We start from the raw sequence: 20,950 nt of genomic DNA, 5'->3' as shown, positions 1-20,950 counted from the left end.
AGTAGCACAGCTGAATGACTCACAGCTGCCTGAATCAGCCCAGTCAGATCCAGCCTGAGCTATTTTTAGCCTGCCCATTAAGAAGTTTTGGAGTGTGTCTGCACTCCCTTAGAATGCTTAAGCATCGGTGTTGCTGCAGCAGAAAAGACTGACATGAAGAAGGAGGTGAGGGGAACCAAAGAAAAAAAGAGTGACAGGAAAATTGTGCAATTGGATTACATAAGGGATAATAACACTGTGGCCAACACTTAGTATTAGCAGGAATCTCTTCTCTTTCTAGATTTAGTCATATCTATGGTGAAAACTTAATTGATATTTTTATATGGAATTGAGTTTGTGTAGAGACAATGTTTAATTGAATTACCCAGACTGGATTTGGTCTGTTGTGGCTTTAACTTAACAAGGTGAATTACTCAACAAGGGAATATACATTTATTTTTATTCCTGCAACCAGACCCATGGCAGCAAGACCATTTGTGAAGTATTTGAATTGGGTGAACATTTATGCAATCATTTAATTTTGGAGGAATTTTGTTTATTTAATTGTTATTGTTTTGTAAAAGTCAGTCGTTTACTTTGACACTAAAGTCCATGTCTGATGTCAGATGGGATGGCAAGAATCTTTCCAACACACTTCAGGATCCCGGGGCCAAAAAGGTCTTGCAAAGTGAAAGACACACTGCATCCTGCTGTCTTTGGCGGTGGTAGTAACGTACCAGGTTGTGATAAAGAAGATGAAGGTGAACTCTGTGATGACTGATGACTCTGCTGCGGTGATTGGGAAGTCCCTCTAGGCAATATGGGTGGATGAAACTGTTTACTTCCTCACATTGATGACCATCATGACTAGTAGCATGACTGGCATCATCAGACTGAATCACGTTGGCATTGCTTAGATGTTCTTATTAACTTATTTCTCACCTTATTATCTAGTACAGACAATTCATAGCAAAACTCTGCATCCATTTAAGTATAGCAGGAAATGAGTGCATGATCGCACCCCATGCTTTAGTCTAGTTTAAATTTTAAACTAGACTAAACTTTAAAATAACATTGGAGCTCATTTAAAAATATTGTGATATATATCGTGCATCGTGATATAGCAAAAATATATCAATATATTAGATTTTTCTCATATCTCTCAGCCCTACTGTGAAGTGTTGGCAATTTGTGTCAGTAAGCAGAAATCAGAAGTGATGAGCAAAAGCAAGTGCATCTAAGAAGGATGTACAGTTGAATGCATTCTTGCTCTTCACAGTGGGATTACTGAGCTGATTGTGGTTTGTTCATCATGTTATAGCCCATCGAAGGGCATATATTTTCCAGTTGTTGGCAGTGAAGGCAGCAGAAAGAAAGAAATGGAACATTATCTTTATTTCTCTGGCTCAATATCACATTGGAAGGCCTCTTGTTGCCCATTTCTTTTTTCTTTTCTTTTTTTTTAATCTGAGCTGAGAGAAACATTTTCTAAAATATTTTTAGACAGTCAAGCAACAGATTTTTTACAATCGTCAAAGGTAAAACTGGGCTGGTTTGTGGGTCTTTTTGAAAGAGTTTGTAAAATGTGAAAGTCTGAAAAGAGAAGAGTCACTTGCTTGGAGCTCACAGTTCACTTCCTGAACACATCTCACAACTGACTGATCGTAACAGGCACAATTATCTACCATATGTATCATTTTCAGCTCTGATAATTGTATGAGATATTCTCACTGTGGTGTAGTTCTGGTTGTAATTCTAAACTAATGCTAATGCTTAATATATTTTTAATATTGATGTGTTCACCTGACCCCCCCTACTGAAATAACATCTATTTCACAGTCTGATGCTCTTATTTTCAATGTATATGCAAGACTCATATCCACCAATTTATGAGGATGTCCTACAGAATTAGCAAGGAGAAATTGTTGTAAAAGCCAAAAGATAAAATTTAAAATATCTAAAGTATGCACAGATTCATATTAAGGCATTGTTAAAATTCCATTCTTCCTGGACTGAATTTAAATATATATTTTTGATGTACTTTTTTTTGATTATATGCCACCTGAATCCAAATCAAGGAGTTACTTTTGTGGATGCTGGAGCTCAGACAGCTGTTTTTATAATGCAAAATAAATAAATATAGAGCAAAAACAAAATAAAAAAAAAGAGTACTAGAAAGTACCAGAGGTGTAATATACAACAAACATTGCAATGCAATCAGCCACGTCAATAGTCACAGACAGTTAAATTATGTGTTTGCTGGTTGTGGTGATAACACAGTAATAACTCCACTGTGCGTTATCTCAACAGGTCATATTCAAACAACGAGCAAGCATGCTAGCATTACAGTAAGATTTTATGGCCAGGATATGAGTTTACTGAGAAGTCTGTTTATTTTAGTAATTTAATTCACTGAGTGAAACATTAAGAAGATTAATTACATAGACACGTATTTTAAAGCCTTTAATTCTGCAAATTATGATGATTTTCTGCCTGCAGTTAAAGAGAGTACGGCATTTGAGATTTAAAAAATTAGTTAATCGAAAAAAAAGAAATGTGAGTTTAATGAAAAGCATTTTTGCTTAAGGTAATGTTCAGCTTTTCTCACAATCCATTTTATTAGATACACCTGTTCAATTGCCTGTTAACCCAAATAATTAATCAGTTAAGTTTTTGTTGTGCAGAGTAATGGATCCATTCTACCTTTTCCGTTTTCATCCCTTCATGACTACAGTGCATTATTTTTCTGATGGCTGCTTCCTTAAGGATAATGCCCCACAAATCTCAAACCATCTTAAACTACTGGAGCACCTTTGGGATGAGGTGGAACAAGAGAAGTGAGTCATGCTATGATGTCAATATGAACCCTAGTCTCTAAGGATTGTTTCTGACACTTGAGTCCAAGAACTAAGGTATTTTTAAATAGAACCCAAACCGCACCAGAAAAGTGTGCCTAATAAAGTAGTTAGAGACTATACTTATGCCTTAAGTGGTGTGTTATAACATTAGAATAATCAATTTTATTTACAGTGTCCTTTATGTATCAAATTGAAATCTCATAGGGCAACTTCACATGCTGCTCTGACTGAAGCCAGGATGCAATTTTGCACCAACACTAGCAGGCAACAGGTGAAGTGTTTTACCCAAGGACACAAACAACAAGGGCGGACAGGCGGACCAGGAATCGAACTGGCGAACACCTACTGCCGTCACCACCTTTGCCCCAATTTAGCAGCTTATTTTAATCAAGTTTAAAATCTATTTGAGTAACGTATTGGGGAGGATTGGAGAAATTCACCACAAATCCCTTGCTGTCAAGGAAAATAAAAAGAAGAGAGAGCAGGATCTTAATTATTAGTAGTGACTCGTTAAGTGGGACACATTTACAATACCACTGTGGACCATGCGATTTTGTCATTTGGGGAACCAAGTCTTCTTGGAATATCAGTTCAAAGAAATACACAAAGGACTTCTAAGAAAACATAAGTAGACAATGTTCTCAAAGTCCTCTAGGACTGGAAACCAAATACTTTCCCTTTTTAAGAAAGAGGGAAAGTAAGAGAAGGCAAAAAAAAATAACACTCTCTATATCAGTCAGCATATTGTGTGAATGTGTGGGACTATATTCAGTCACAGGAATGACTGAATGGAATAAATGTAGTGTGAGGTGCTTTGGAGTCCTCAGGACTTGATAAAGTACAAAACAGGCCATTTACCATTTAAATCCATCAGCATTTGGATTTGAATTTTTAATTTGTGTTTAATCATCACTGATTAAAATCAAAAGTAAAAATTAGATTTTCACTAAATGTCCACCAGACATTTACCATTGCTAAAGCATAGCTATGGTAAATGTATTCCCCCACACATATTGAGGTTTTGTTTATCTTGTAAGTGTTTAGTGATACAACTTTAATGTTTGCTGTCAACACCTGATTCCATGGACTGGAATTGTGTTAGAGTCTGTCACTCTACTCAAACAGAATAGGTTTGTCAATTAAGTAGCAGCTGTCAGACAGACACTGTTTGCAGAAAGTAAAATAACTTACTCAGTAAACGTATGCCCTGATAGAGGATACACAAAGTAAAAACATACAAAAACGACACATAAATTGTCTTATGTCTATATATCTGAGTCCTTGTGTGTCGATCCTGACTTTGTAGCCAAGATTCTGCATAAGGCTTACTGTATGTGTCTCTTATGATTTCTCCTTGGTTTGAATGATGGAAAAGTTGCAATTTAATACTTTCAGGACAGAGGAAGTTATTAGTGGGAACTGTTTTTCCCCCCCAAAATGATCACCTGACCCTCTGCGGATGAAAGTTCAATGCTCTCAATCGCCACTGCAAATGACGTCAACAGAACAACCTACAGGAGGAAATACACAAGAGATAGTGAAAAATGCTACAAACAGGTGCAAACATGCAGCAAACAGCAAAACGTGCTGAAAATGCATGAATGATGCAAACTCCAAAACACACAAAAACAAATGCAACAGAAAAACACTGCTTATTGGGGTCCACATGTTGAGCTGTGGTTTGCTTTGACTTCAGTTCAACATGTCCTAATCTGAGCAAGTTAATGAACTACCATTCAGTGGAAACTTCTTTCAGAAAACTTTTTTATTTGGCTGAATTACTCTTTTTTTTTTTTAAATAGATTGCAAGTCACTCATCAGCAAGTAATTCTCCAGTGCTGACAGGTAAAATTCAGAGTGAATATTTAAATGCTGACACAAAGGAGCAGAGTATGTGCATGCAAATGAACACGCTTTTATTCACCTCTGTGCCTATACACGAACACATACTTTACTTATTGTCTATATTCTGTGTGGAGTCAGCAGGTAGATTAGCATTGCCAACTAATTCATCTTATTAAAAGGCAAAAGAGAGAGAAAGAAAGCGAGAGAAATAATAAAGCACAGGTTGTGGGACATGTCTAAGGTATTAAAGTTTAGCTGAGTCAGTATTATAGACGGGCAGTACAAGAACAGTCCAGCCGTATAACCCTTGATAAAACCTCTGCAGATTATGCCATAAAGTTACATATTTTTAAAGTGTGTGTGCGTGTGTGTGACTCTTGTTTGTTTGCTCAGCAGAGACTGATGGCCACTTGCTGTACCTTTCATCAGAAGTCAGTCAAGTGTGTTGAGCTATCTCTCTTGGTGGAGGACAGATCCGTATGATATTATAATAGATGGCAATACTATTTGAAGAATGAATCAATGCTGAAACCAGTCTAATGGTGGACAAGACACATATCGCATTTGACAAGGACTTAACTGGGGGACAGTTGGTTTCATGCACTCATGCTCATGCAGGCACACAATGATTAACAACTAAACAGGAAGGTTACTGCAGCTCTCTGAGTCTGGCCTATATTACATGTACCTGGAGTTTTTTCAGGTAAAGCGTTGACATTTTTGGTGTCTTCATCTATAAACGTTCATAAAACCAAAACATAACGGACACTACTCTTCATTCTTATGCTGAAGAGTATAATGTTCTTCTCCAGGAGAAGAACATTATGTAGTACAAATAAAAGTGCACTGTACATCACTTTTATTTGAGAAGGGCATGGAAATAGAAATCCCATAATGTAAGTGATTATCACCTTAAAAATGTAGGTTTCATCTCTGGAAGCTTTGTTTCAAACTCACTCATTGATCAACCTGGGCCTTAATTCCTATTGAGTGTCGAAACAACAGAGTCAGTCTATAGAAATGCCATTCTGAATCCTCCTTGAACATCGTTTAAAAAATAAGCAGTGTTAACACAAGTAAAATTTAGATACTGTAATTGTCAATTGTATATTCTGAGTCGTCTATTTAGTTCATATCACTCCTTAAATGTTCAGGTACAGCAGGATTGTCTGCTGTGTCTTATTTTCACAACAACCGTATCACAACTGCATTTGCCACAAAGATGTCCTCATACAGTGCAGTCACATTATGTTTCATAAGGCATGGGGTTATTTAAAAAGTAATCATTTGGGTAATATTGTACAAATCAATAAATTTTAGAAATGAAGGTGAGCAAAACCTAGATACTGCTATCAAATTTACAATTGGGCAATTAGGCAGTCAGAGAAAGTAAATCATTTGGAGGAAATGAATCATTGCATTTCTGGGATTTTGAAAGCCTTTAAGGATTCTGTTTGAGATAAATTTGTTCTTCATATTCTGTTCCTTTCTTGTGACAGAATTAGTTCTTGGTCTGCATCTGTAGTTTGACCTTGGCCTCACATGTGTGTTGTAATAAGTTGTCACAGGATTTGAAGATCGTGTAAAGCAGTTCCCTCTGTTGTCTGATTGTAACTGAATTATTCAAGGCTTTCTCCTCTTTGACAGAGCCGAGGTATTTATAGGCGTTGGTCTCTGCCTCTCATACTTACATGGCAACAACTAGCTCTCCAAAGGCTCTTCCACAAACAAACCAATTCTGAGCGAGAGGAGGAGAAAGGCAGCAGAAAAAGCAGCGATATGAAATATATGCTGGAGTTTTTGGCTTGCGGCTGAAAAAGAATTGGACATTGCGGTCTAAGACATTGACATGGTTTCAGTGCTATTTGTCTTGGAAGTCATATTTCAATTTTAAAAGAACTAAAAATGACAATCTTTTACAAAAAATGGTGTTAAGGAATATTTATTAGCTGTCTACACGAAATGGACCTCTCGGGAGTGCTTTTAATTGTTTAAAGATGAAGATGAACTGCAAGACAGTCCGTGTGACTGATTCACGCAGGAAGATGGGAAAGTCATAGGTAAGAGAGATAAACCCCTTGTCAAAGTCTTAGAGGAAACTGGGTGGCTACAGATGAAAAATGCTCTGCTGTCCAGTCACGGTCACAGATCTGCCCCTGGTGTATAGTAGAATTGATGGAGCAGTAACAGTTGTGGAAGCAGACCCAAGCAACACCAAGGGTCATGAGCGGTACTGGGCTGATTACCACTTTATTCTGCAATTTCTTTCAAAGCACACCAATTGGACACCCCAGTTATATGCAATTTTAAGATGCTGTCATAGTTTGCTCCACAAACCTAGTTTTTGAAGGTTCAGCTTAATTCCAGAAGAGCTACCTTCAACTGAAATGAAAAATGTAAACCCTGGAAATGGCCAGGGTGGAGGTGATGTTGCCTTGTATCCACCTCCACACCACAGCTTCTTCCTGAAAATAACCTGCATACTGTGGAACAGCACAAAAAACATAGAAAAACAAAGTTTGCCTCCCCACTGACATCTATCCGCAATCCCTGAATGCTTCTATGGCTCAGTGGAAGTTCTACCAATGTTTCTGTGTTATTGTAAACAGTATTTTAGTACTTTTTTTGCACTCTCTATGTGCAAAAAAAAGGTTTTGGAGGACAACACACAGACAGCATGAACAAAGAGTCAGCTGGAGCACACGGCAGGGGAAGTTGGGATGTGTGAGTGTGTGGCAGCATGGAATCAAAAAGTCAATAAGGCTCTCTAGATAAATGTGTGTTTGTGCAAATGCACATGAATGTTGGTGTGTAACTTTATCTGGGTAAACCACCAGGGGTTAATTTTCATTCAGCAGGCTTCACTGTGTGTCCAGCATGGTTTGTGTTCTCATCTATCTGTGCGTGTAAGAGAGAAAGAGAGATTTTGCATCCTTCAGACAAGGACAGTAGGAAAGTTAACATCTGTCCTGAATGGAGAAGCACTGTGGGCTCTAAAAGAAGCGCAAGCAGCAGAAAGATAGCTTGTTAACATGTTGACTGAAAGCATGATATTGTATTGTTACAAATGTGGTTTAATGTGATACAAAGACTTAAATCTCTGTTATGCACCCATTGTTTCTCTGGTCTACCTTTCTTTTCTCAAGGCACTGCCTTTTGGAATATATGTAGGAAGTAGTTTAATGAAATATGGTCCTGCTCTTTTTCTTACTAGAGGATGAAACACACAGAAATACCCCAGCTTGATTTTTATTTACTTAAGAAACTTCTCAAGTTATCTGGTCACAAACAATTTTCTCTGATCAAATATCATTTAGACTTTCAAATTTCTCGAAGAGCTTCATGATTTTTACATTAAAACACATCTAAACAATGAATGATTCATAGATCTAAAGGTTAAAGTTTTTTGACATCTAAAACAAGCTGCCTTTCAGTGCAAGTTATTTTTTGTCTCTTTGTGTATATTCATCAATCTTTTGCAATTACCTATTTAAAAAAAAAAAATAAATTTAACCCTCCTGTTGTCCTCGGCTTATGTCGACCGAGGACAAGCCCTTAAAAAATATGTTTTTCAATTGCAGCTGCATACAGAAACTTTAATCTAACAGTCCTGCATCAGAACTATGGTGTGCACAACTCAGGGGAAGTTAGGCTCAAGCAATCCAATGTGAACTTTACAAAAGAAATAAAAATAACCAAACCCAGGCCTCAGGTCAGACTGACCGGAAGACTAAGGAAATCACAGCTGGACAGGCAAACAGTATGGAATGGCATCACTGATCTCCGTAAAACTGATATCTTTTCAAATTTCCCCCCCCTCCTGTTGCCCTCGGGTTGACATGACCCGAGGACAAGCCCTTATAAAACATTTTTTTAATTGCAACTGCATACAGAAACTTGAAATCTAACAGTCCTGAATCAGACCTACAGTGTTCACAACTCAGATGGAATTTTCTGCTGCAGCAATTCAAATGTGAACTTGACGAAAAAAATAAGAACAACCTCCTCTTGTCTTCGGGTCAAAATGACCCGAAGACAAGAGGAGGGTTAATTGATTTGGCACTGCTTTGATGGGAAGCAGAAATCTACTGCCCAGTATAGTTGATCCGGTTAGAAATTACAATTCAGGATGATTATCTGACATTGTTCTCTTAATCAAGGTTATCTGTTATGCATCAGCAGCATGATTTCTTTTGTAAGCGAGTTCAGGCATCAACATGAATGGTGTTGCCTTTCAAACTTCAGTTTCAGACTCACAACACCCACTGCCATTGCAGACGTTGCTGCAGGGGAAACCTGTCTGTATTCATGAAGAGTAAATGTGATCTTCAACAACGTTTGCTACTTTTCATTCATACAGGTGGAAAGAAAGGGGAACATTTCCTTTCTGAATGGCCTTTCCTTTACAAGATTGTTTTAAAAGCAAACCACAAATCCACCAAACTAAACATAACAGGAAGTGTTTTGTTTGGTTACCAAAGTGATTTACTTTGGCAATTCAAAGTAAATCACTTTAGATTACCAGATTATCTGGTAATAAAGGTACCGGTATGCACCATGTATGCAATCATACAGAATTGAATTTACTTCCTATTGATTTTTAATCGAGTCATTGATTTGACTCAGTAAAAATATTTTGAGAAACAAATTGTTATGCCATATCAAAAATATCTTTTGTGTTTAATCCTAAACTAAAGAAATTTTGTTTTGCTTTGCTCAATTTTACCCTTATTTTTTGGTTCACAATGTTTAATGAAAATACTATTCTCTCTGGACTTTCTGGACTTTTCATAATTAACTTTTCAGGTCAATTATGAATGTGCACTCTCTGGCAGTTCTACCTCATATATTTATTCAAAATGTAACTTTTGAGAGTATTTTAAGGGGATGAGGATCAACTGGATAATTTCATACCTTACTGGTTTAAAGTGTTCAGATATATTTTCCTCAATGCCACAAAGGAAAGAAATTAGCAAGATAATGAGACAAGCCATTTAAGAGTTAAATGTATAATTTGTAGTCAGCCATTTATGTGAATCAATTAAGAACCATTTCTCATTAACACGGCCCTGGCCAAGAGCAAGTATGAAAAGAAGTCGCAAAAGAAAAAAATATTCTTGAACTTTTTATGTCAGCTGTCCAACACGGTGGTGGGGGGCTGATGATATGCTTGTTTTTGCAGGCTCAGAACCTCACTCTGTATTGATTAAGTTGTCCATGATCTTGTCTGCAAATATTTCCAGTCAAATTTAATTCTGAAAGTTAAACGCTTAACATTCGGGTCATTCAACTTTTCAACAATCGAAATGATGATCGCTGAAGCAATGAATGAATAAAAGTAAAGGTAGTAAAAAGCACAGGCACTGCTGACAAGACTGCTGTATAATACTTTGAATCTCCCTATATGACATTCTGTCATGATTTCTGTGACCATACTTGTTTTTTCATTCTTGAGTAAATGATCATAAAGGTGAGGAAGATCAGTTGCACGTACATGTCTAGATAGTCCACATATTGGCATCTATAATGTTTCTTTATAGATGTGAACACCTTTTGTGATGTCCTTTTGTTTCCATTTTGCGGGTGTGGGTGTGATGGATGACAGTGGTGTTGAGGTTATCGCTGCTATCACAGCCCTGCTTTTAGATGCTGCTGGGCTGTACAGAATACATGACAGTTCTGATGAATGAGCCACATTTCACACTTTTAGACTGCATTTGATCTGCTTTCCACATACACGCATGTACTACGCACACAGAAATGCATTCAGTACACAAACAACACCGTCACAGGCAGCATCCAAACACAGTCATTTGGCTGATTTCCTTTTCCTACCCTCCCCCCTTTAAGGCAAAGCCTTTTATTCGATTATAGGCACAGCTGAATGATCAGCTGTCTTGATTTATAACATGTGAGACAGTTTGGAGTGATTAATCTCTCATCTGTAACTTTCACAACTAATTACACCTCCTCCTTCATTATACCTTCCCCCTGGCTCTGCTGGTAAAATGTTTTCAGACACAAAGTAAACTGTATTTATAGCAAACACTTGTCAGTTCTTACTTACCTCTTTTTTTGGTTATCTCCATTATCTCAAGAAATGCTTTGCTTTTTGTTAATGGAGAGAGGTAATTAAAACAATTAGAAAATTCATCAGAGGCTTTGAAATTAATTAATTGCTATTAATCCTTTTTAATCAAATGGCAGTATTTGACACAAGCAAAGTCTTTAGTTAAATAATACACTTTAATTGTGGATTGAATTATTATACCAATTTATAGCATCCATATTGTGATGTTGCACAAATATTTCCATCTTGATTTAGTGTTTATGTTGTAGTTTCTCCAAACATGCAGACTCAAGGGAAGTTTCATTAGAAATCAGGGCACATGGACTATCAGCTCTATTCATCATTGGACAGTCGTGCAGCTATTTCTATTCTATACTAAAAATGCAAAGGTTCTATATTTAGTTGAAAAATCCTTCCAGTCACTCTAATGTTGGCCTCTAAAAACATGACCCTTTCAGCTGCTCTCAGATGAAGACTTGGAAGCCTTTTCTGAAAGACGAGAGCCATCATAAGAAAGCAACTTCTAACTGTGGGTGTTGAACTTTTAAACATTGATGTTTTTTCACTTGAAATTATTTCTCTTTTTTGCTTCAGATTTGAAGATTTGACACAGTTACTTCCTAAGTGTTACATTTCTACTAACACACAACCTGTTTTATTTCTTTCTCAGCTGTAACAAGAATATTTTACTGGCTTAGTGATGTGACTTTTCTTTTATCTTTTTCACCGGCCTGTCAAGTGGACTGCCTTACACCAGGCAAAGTAAAGGAACCAAATGCAAAGCCAGGCATGTGACTGGGTCTTTATTGCAGATTTACAGCAACATGCTGTGACTTTCACATACCTACCAGGACGACCCTGCTCTCATAGCCTCTCTCATTTAAACAGCCTGTGTGTGGGCTCAAAGGGCCGTGTGCTGTTTAGTCAGCATATTACTATTCAGGGTAGATACAGCCTGTATTATCAGGATGAGAAGAGGGCATTGATCTCTATCAGCATGCATGGAGGGCAAATCCACATACAGACTGAAACTGCACTCATGTACTGTACACGTATTGAGCTCTGTTTCTTGCCGATTAATAAAATATTTGTTAAATATGCAATTATGTTACATTTTAAAAGCAAGAAAAAAATACCATGCAGAATCCTGTTATGGGATGAATGATGAAGAATGCTAATGATAATTACTTCTCTGTGGCAGATTAATTTCTCTCTCTGTGTGTTTGTTGAAATAAATTATGGCTGACATATTAGCAACATGCTAAAACAAAAATGGGATATTTAGGGAAATGTTCTTATCTTTATATACATTTTTTCTAAATATTGCAATATTTATACATAAATATTGCTATATGAGGGCTGAAAAAACAATTACAGCAATGAATATGTTTGCTTTTATCATCTAACATTCTATAAAATCAGAAAATGTAACCTTAGTTGATAAAAACAAAGACAGCTTCAATTTCAGTTGTTGAATTTTATTTCTTTATTAAATATTGAGATTTAATACCGAAATTTGATAGCCTAATTACAAAATTATCGTCTAAGATGATATTCAGACTGAAATTCGCATTATCGCATTTATAGAAAAAAACTTTATGCATTTTGCTTTAAATTTCTTAAGATCTTATTGTCACTACAACATGAGGAAATGTATACAAACCTTTTAAATTTTAAATTGTGTCAATAGATTCACAAGGTAATTTTTTGTTCTTTACAGAGACCCGGGAGGACCGCAATAAGAGACTGTTCAGACACTACACTGTGGGGTCTTATGACAACTTCACCTCATACAGGTACTGCCTTTGTTTCAGTGTCTCTGTGTGTGTGTGTGTGTGGGTGGGTGTGTGTGTGCGTGAGTCCGTGTGTGTGTGTGCGCGTGTGTGTGTGTGTGGCCATGCATGCTATGCTGCAGCAACTTTAATGGTCATGTCACAAGAAACTTTTCTCCCTGTTGGGCTAATAAAGTCCATGCAAAAAGGTGATGAAGTGCAGTGAGGTTGCTGCCATCTAAAGTAATGTAGATGTAACTGCACTCTCTTCTGTCTATTAAAAGCAAAGCAAATTATGTGACCTAGCTAGATTAAATTGCTGGTTTCAGAAGAACCATATCTGGTAAGTTAAACAACACTTTTAAAGTCAATATATGATTACAAACTGTGAGATATTGTTGCAAGTAGATTCATAAATGTTTGAAGATGAAAATTGTATTTGTTCTTAGAATATGTTTATTAATATATTCAGCTCATGAGCCAAGTCAATATATAATATTGGATAACATAAGACTTCACAAATATTTTAAATATCAGTAAAAAAGTTTATTCCTTTACTTAAACGGAAGAAAAGTTTCACAGGTCATAAGATGTCTGGTGGTAATTATCTCTTTGCTATAGAATTGTGTGGCTACGGTTCTAAAAATATACTTCTGAATTTACTTTTTGTACAAAGCAGCACACAGTTTTTAAGGGAAAGTTTTAATCATTTTCATAGGCTTTTTGGAAGAAAAATCTGAAAAGTATGGCATGCATTAATAGTCATCCACCTTAAGTCAAAGTTTTTCTTTTCAAAAACTTTGGAGGGAAAAATAATTACTGGCGTCAACAAGGATGTGTCAAAGAAGACAACAGTGAGAAATTTTTACAGAGGAGAACTTCAAGGTCACCATCCAAAAAGTATTCTGTACACCAATATCTGACTGAGCAGCAATGAATATGTGTTTTGAACGTCTTTTATGGTCTTTTATGATCGGGCTACATTAAGCTTCCTTTATCTTCTCATCAATTATGTTCAGCATCCCCACATCATGATACTGCCGCCACAATGCTTTGACATTTGGACAGTCCGTTTCAAAGTGACGTGCATAGTCCGTTAGAATCAAGAAGCAAAATTTTGGTCTGATCAGGTCCTTTTCCCACATATTTGCTGTGTCCACTACCTGAAATATGGCTAATTTTAAACCAAATTTCATATAAAAATATATTTTTTTATTGCGATTTTTGCTTAAAAGCCATATTTGTTCAGCTACTGGTTGAATGGTTCTTTCCAGATATTCTCCAACCTAAACTGTGAAACTCATCCAGCTCCTCCAGAGTATCGGCCTCTTCTTTCATTAATTCTGTTGTTGATCAACCTGTCAGTTTGAAATGAAGGCCATTATTTTGGTTGCTTTGAAGTTAGTTGGTATATTTTATAAAAATGGTCACATGTTAAACAATTACATTACCTACTGTTTGAGGCCTTATGTTTGACATTGCCTTACCGTAAGTTGTAGTTGTAGTTAGTCATATCTCATTTGCATACGTTTATTTTTTGAAAAACATTTGACTCTTTAAATCTGACTGTAAAATGTGAGTTTCAATTACAGAAGTTAATTATAAGCAAGAAAATAAAATTCCTATATTGCTTTTATGCAGAATTTTGGAGTCTTAGTTCAAGTGAGAATACATACATAGGATGTGACGGTTTAAAAAGACAAAGCTACTTACTGTTGCCTCTCCAGCACAGCATTGTGTGCATAATTATTAGCAGAAAGTGGATAGAGAGCATTTTATAAAATCAGACTCAACCTCCCTCCAGCAGAAAGGTTGGTTCCTTGTCTCCTGGCTCCACCAGCAGGAGCTCTGTGAGTCTGCGAGGAGTTTATTCAGTTGAGCTAATGAAACTGCAGCTCCCTGTCCAATTTGAACGCCACTGCTCTATATCTGCCTCAGCTGTCAACGATACTGTAGAAATGTTACAAAGACTTAGAAGGACATTTGTGTGTTAGTTGAATTATGTTTAACACACATACAAAAGATATTATTACTCTTGTTTGTGCACACTAGACTTCAGTAAATTAAGCACTTCTTCAAACTTTACTGTTGAACATTAGAAATGATCTAAATATATACTCACTGGCCACTTTATTACGCACATGTTTAAAGAAAGCACCAAAGTGATTTTGGTCCATTGTAACATTTGTGGACTGCACATTCATGATGCGATATTTTGGAGTACATAAAAATCAGGACGAGGCGAAGTTGGCACAGTGCAGTCATAAAGAGATGGGCATGGACAGGAGCAACTGCTACTATTCAAGTAGATTATAGTGTTTAAATGATGCACAACTGGTACTGAGGACCCAAACAGTGTCAACAAAATATAGAGCATAACATAACACCACCTGTAATGTGATTTTTTTGTAATTGTAATCTGTCTTTTTTTATCCCAGGAGGAATAGCTGATGCAGCACGCTGCTGATTCTAATAGGGATCTCAATAAACATAAATGTAAACCAGCCTGAATTGTGCATACTTTTCAGGAGTGAACTATGCTTTCATGTTGTTTGCACAAAATTCTGACCCTACTTCCTGAGCGCTATGGCTGAAATTGAGACGCAGAGCAGGAAATTATTTTTTTCCATGTGTTATTGTTGAAACCTGGTGAGTGTAAAATATAGCCTTAGTTCCTTATTCTCTGCAGACAGGAGCAGCACCCGGAGTAATCTACTGCTACTGTAGCCCATTTGCGTCAAGGGTCAATGTGTTATATTTTTAAAGAGGATTTTCCTCATATTGGATCTTTCATCTTTTCAGATTCCCTGAAACTCAGAGTTAAAGGTGAATGGAAAATGACAGATCAGCCATTTCTAATCAACCTATGTTGCTCCAACAACCAGTAACGTTCAGGTCACTTAAATCGCTTTTATTTCCCCATTCTGATTTACGGTTTGAATTTCAGCAAGTGGTTTTCACCACCTTTAGTTGCCTGAAGGCTCTGAGTTAGTTGACTGGTTTGCTGCTCGAGTTTGAAGCAATGAAGGAGGTGTAACTATTTAGGTGGCACATGACTGTAGTTGAATATCCATAATATCTGCAGTATTTCATTACGGAAATAATCCTTCTTGCAGTCAAGCGCTATTATACTTAGCAAACTTTTGTCTCAGAATTTAACAAGTCCATACATGAGAGATTTACTCTCCAAGGTGTGCGGGGACCAACAGTTTAAGACCGCCTAATAGCTGACATCCCTTAACACTCAGAAAATCAGGTAGTGATAAACTGCTTTGCTTTCTTTTCTCTTCTGTTTCTTCTGTGATCAGTCAGGGCACAATACAGCATCTGAGCTTAATCTGACAGTTTCTCTTACAAAATCCCTAAACACACTCCTCAGCGTAAGTCTCCAGTGGGGGATCATCTGGAGGTCTTAAGAGTTTATCCGAGAGATACAGTCCCTTTTACCTGCTTATTTTCTCTCACATTCAAACCTGTTCCTTTTGCCTGCCTCTAGGGAATCCTGAGCTGTGATCTTTTGCTTTGCTTTCAACCTCATTGGGAAAGACAGTACAAGCGTGTGCGTGCTCATCCATGTGTCTGGGTTGTGTGTGCCTCTCCACCTCCTCCAGCGACTCAGCCCCCGACCAGTCGACCCTCTTCACTCCACGGCCCTTTACCCTCTTTGTTTGCGTGTGCGACGATGGTGTTGAACTCACCCCTGCTCTACCTGTGCTATTTTCTCGACAGTGACTACATCGTGGAAGAGAAGAATGCTGTTTTACAGAAGAAAGAAAATGAGGGGTTTGGTTTTGTCCTGCGTGGAGCCAAAGGTGAGTCATGAAGCTCGCTGACACTGGAACCTTCCCGTCCACAGCGCCTGTGCTTCTCAATGCGTGACATCGATCTGTTCTCATAAGGAGTTAGATGATCTGAGTCATCAAGTTCATTTCAGTCAGTATTGTGACTGTTTTAGTCAACAACACAAGCGGCTTTGGTCAACAATCAGCTTATTTACTCAGATGCACTCAGGCGTCTGTGTGTGTGTGTGTGTGTGTGTGTGCGCGTGGGCGTTTGTGCGCGTGTGTGTTGTGTGTGTAAGACAGAGAGAAAGAGCATGTAGACCTTCTGGTAGCGTCATCCTTGGCCGAGCTGTCTGCTCGCTGTCCCATCTGTTCATCACACATGGCGTTAGGCTTTAGTAGAGAAACATCATCTCTAGTATTCCTTTCATTTTTGCTCTTCCTTTTCTTTTTCTTCCCATGCACCCTTCTTTCATCCTTCCTGTTGATTATCTTTAAATTCTGTCAGCCCTTCCACTTTTCAACCAAGTCCACCTTTTGACTCATGCTCCGTAACCGCAAATTTGCTTTTACGAGCCAGCTCCCCGCCCGTGGTGGTTACCATGGCAGCCTCTCTTCGGCAGCTTGCCGGGAGTCTGAGTAAAATGTGCTTTACTGCTCTGTCACTCTCTACCGTGAATCTTGGCTCGCCCCACTCTCTTTTTTCACTCGTTCTTTTACTCTCCAGCACCCTCAGACACTCACACTGCGGTTCACTTAGTAGTCCTTTGAGAGCTCTCATGTGTCAGTGATTTACTCACACTTGCTTTGAGATTAAACAGAATTTGTTATGCTGCACTCAAAATATTGTTATAGATTGCCTGCATATAGATTGGGGTTTTCAGGCGGAGCTGCATGTTTGTTCAGGGATCGAAGCGAGTATAGGTTGGATTCAGAATGCAAAACAGGCACATTCACTTACAGTACTAATGTTGCAGCCATAATTCTCCGGTGTCCTTATTGAAAATGTAGAATATAAGTAGGTTTGGGTCACGTAAACAAGATGGTGATATCTCAGGAACAGGTTATCCTGATTCAGCAGAACACTGTGGATACTTCACCTGGACTACTCTAATCCAAACGCACTTTTCAGAAAAGTGCTAGGCTACATCAAGTATGACAGACATTTTAAAGACATGAAGGAACTTGATGTTCCACAAAATCTCTTTCATTTTCTTTTCTTCAGAGAAAACATGATATATTAAAACATGACACTTTGTTTTAATATGCCAGCATACAAGGCAGGAAAGAAAGATGTTACACCAGCTGGTAAGGCTCCACAGCAGTAAAATCAGATGAAGCCCTCAATGAAGTATTGTGTAGTTTAGTTAGTAAAAAAATGCCTATCAGTGGAGACTTGTTAACGTTAGGGCTCACAGAGGCTCAGAAATAACAAAGATCTGAGAATACTTGATGCCACGTCTAAAAGAGGCTTGTAACGGACTATATTGATAGTTCAAACAAAAAATATACCTTAATATGCATTACTATGCACAATGGAAACCATCTTTGCACAACCACAGAAGCTAACAGTCTTCCTTATCTCACTCTTAGGGGCTTGGACAATCAGTGCCAAAGACAATGAATGGTGCTTGTCAAGCTCACATTTGTATGACATGGGACATTACAGCTACATTATCATGTTACCTACTGTATAATAAGCTCTAAAAAGGTTTTAATACAGATTACCGTACAGACAAAAGCCACATTTATTATCTCTGGTTGTGACTTTTTTTCTTCAAGCAAAGTTCTGTTAAGTTAATGAACACTTCAAATATCTCTAGAATATTTCCTCTCAGTCTAATCATTTTAATTGTGTCTGATTTTAAACTAGCTTTTTGAAGAATGTAGGGAGTTGCATCAGGTCAGTGACTGGTCATTTAATGTGTCCCAGGACAGAATGAGTGTTAAACTGTTGAAAATAAAAGTGTCTTGCCAAATTTGTCCTCAGGTTTTTCACACCTTTGTCCAGACACAGACTGGTCTGGATGGATGTTACCTTCAATTGAATCATAGAGTAGAGGGAGGGATTTAAGCAATAAATAAACTGTCCACCTCTTAAACAGTTAGCTGTCACTAAGGAGACACATAAAAGACTCATAAAGCACTAATGGCTTCATAAATTGATGTGCTGGATGTGATTCTAAGGTTTTAAGTATTAAAGATGTTAAAGATAATATTTAAACCATAGTGCTATTTTTGGGCTCCTCTGTACATTGTGCAGTTGTATTACTCTCTCAACACAATAACATGTTAACCAGATAATGTAATTAAAACTGTTTGGTTCTTTGTAGAGCAATATTTGGTTTGCCAAAAGAAGAAAACAATGGAACAATTAAAACCCAGCCAGCATTTTCCTAAATGTTGTCTTTGGAAATTACTTAGTGCTTGGAATATCCAGCAGTCTTATTTTACGAATCTCTGAGGCACTGAAGTGTATGGTTTTAACTATCATATTTTCCAGACAGACATTGCAGTTCTGAATGAATGTTTAAATCTATTTTGTTTTTTCTGTAAAGCTGAGACTCCCATTGAAGAGTTCACTCCCACCCCAGCATTCCCTGCCTTGCAGTACCTGGAGTCAGTGGATGTGGAGGGGGTGGCCTGGAGGGCTGGGCTCAGGACGGGGGACTTTCTCATTGAGGTAGTTAAGAAAAAGTGTGTGTGCGTGCATGTGTGTGTGTGTCTTCATTCAAAACATTGAAAATAGAGGTAATTTCTGAAACCCAGGAAACTCAATTTCTGAGCTTTGCTGCATTTAGTTTATATGTATTCTGCAGAGAAGTTTTTTTTTCATTAGTTTAAATGTAACATCGTAATAATCTTTGTGGGATAATTAATTGATATCATGAACAAAATGTGGTTTTATTATTTATTTCATTAATAAACAATATAATAAACTTGCACATTTTTATGTGAGGTGACCAGAATTTGATCAGAATTTTATCAGCATTGACCTAGTTTCTGTCTTCTTACATTTTTTCCAGGTGAACGGGGTGAATGTAGTGAAGGTGGGCCACAAGCAGGTGGTGTCTTTAATCCGGCAAGGAGGGAGCAGACTCCTAATGAAAGTCGTTTCTGTCACTCGCAAGCCAGAATCGGAAGAAATTGTTCGAAAGAAAGGTAAGGCTATTTGGGAATGATGTCATTTAAGGAACAATTACAACTTACCTGTAAAAATAATAATAATAATAATTACTTCATATGTTCACATTGTTTAAGATTCCAAACTAATGGTTACGAGTCAGGTTTGTAATATATATGACGTGATAAGGCACATCATATAAAAGAGTGGATGGTATTAGTTCTTCATAACAAAATGAGATGTGCTAAAGAGATTGGAACTTACTAAAGAACACAGGAACTGACAAAAAGATAGAGAAAAAGTTTTGGACTGGTGGAAACAGGACAGCTCTATTTGTGTCTAAGAGCTGCAAACAGATTGTCAGACAAACCCTCAACACTGTATTCAGGACACAGTGCACTGTGAAGCATTGTGACTTAGGTACTGTGCTGTTCAAGGATTATTCGCATGCTCACGCTGTTTAACACATAGAAATTATATAAAAGTTAAAATACCTAAAATTACTTTGAAGAGGTGAAGTCCAGCATGGTGAAAGGAAATAGCCCCGACCCCAAACACATCAGAAAGTGGTCCGGAGAGTGGCCTTTTGTACATGAGTGCCAAAAACGTGGGGCAGTATGCAACATAGATGGCATGGAGTTTTCTGAAACAGTGGATATAAAGATTAACATAAACTTAAATACTGAAAAACATGTTCATTTTTAGAACAGACTACAACTTAATGTTCAAAATGTCTTGTTTTTTCTGCATTCTGTCGAACAATAATGAATTTAATACATTTTTTTTGTTATGATTTCACATTGAGTGCATTGTGTTCTCAATACATTGTTGTTAATGAAAGTAAAACTATCATAGGGATTCTGTACTTTCCTCACTTTTTTAAACACAACTGAGGCTCACTGTATTACGTGTTGTAATGGAAATGCCTAATTGGCTTTTATACACATATTGGTGTCTCTATGTTGTCAGGAATATTTAAATTTAAGTAGTTTCCATGTCAACCAGAGTTTGCCCTTACTTTGCGCCCACACTATCCTGGCATAGTACCCTCCAAATTTTACAATTATGTACATTGTAATTCATGCTAGACTATTAGTGATTGTTGAAATTTAGAGACAGAAATAAATGGATTCGCTTTAAGATAGGTGAGTGCCCTTTTTGCTAAATTGTATTACTGATTTGTGGTCTCAGTTCAAATCTTTCTTTGTCTTTCTTACACCTAAGCCAGTTGTGAAGGTTCATTAATACCTTTTCTGCTTCATACTTCATAGTTTATAGCATTATCTTACTAGGCAATTACAAATTACCTGTAGGAATGAGCATGGATATCTGTCCTTGTGTTGGGCCTGTTGTATTAAAGGTACAGCAAATTTCTGGTACAGCCTCTCACGTGCAGTGATCCTGAAATGGGATTAGACTAAAGATTTGTTCCCTGCTGTGACTTTTTTGTGTTGACGCAATTACTGACGCAATCTGTTGATACCTGTGAAGATTAATGCACTTAATCTAAATTGAATTGA

General features: G+C 37.4%; 1 protein-coding gene across 3 annotated transcripts in view; it reads left to right on the top strand.

Moving 5' to 3' along the window:
- The window catches only part of shank3a (SH3 and multiple ankyrin repeat domains 3a), a 151,692-nt gene that overhangs the window by 110,229 nt on the left and 20,513 nt on the right, over positions 1 to 20,950 (top strand). For all 3 annotated transcript variants that reach the window (XM_055035584.1, XM_055035577.1, XM_055035569.1), the window contains 4 exons: positions 12,473 to 12,548; positions 16,254 to 16,336; positions 18,865 to 18,989; positions 19,333 to 19,468. In XM_055035584.1, the coding sequence (XP_054891559.1) occupies positions 12,473 to 12,548; positions 16,254 to 16,336; positions 18,865 to 18,989; positions 19,333 to 19,468 (420 nt within the window). The remainder of the gene's footprint in view (positions 1 to 12,472; positions 12,549 to 16,253; positions 16,337 to 18,864; positions 18,990 to 19,332; positions 19,469 to 20,950) is intronic.

Source organism: Poeciliopsis prolifica, unplaced genomic scaffold (genome assembly GCF_027474105.1).
Source record: "Poeciliopsis prolifica strain line A6 unplaced genomic scaffold, Auburn_PproV2 SCAFFOLD001, whole genome shotgun sequence".
In the NCBI taxonomy this organism is placed as follows: Eukaryota; Metazoa; Chordata; class Actinopteri; order Cyprinodontiformes; family Poeciliidae; genus Poeciliopsis; species Poeciliopsis prolifica.
The sequence above is the reverse complement of the archived record's forward strand: the minus strand, read 5'-3'. Positions and strand labels throughout refer to the sequence as shown.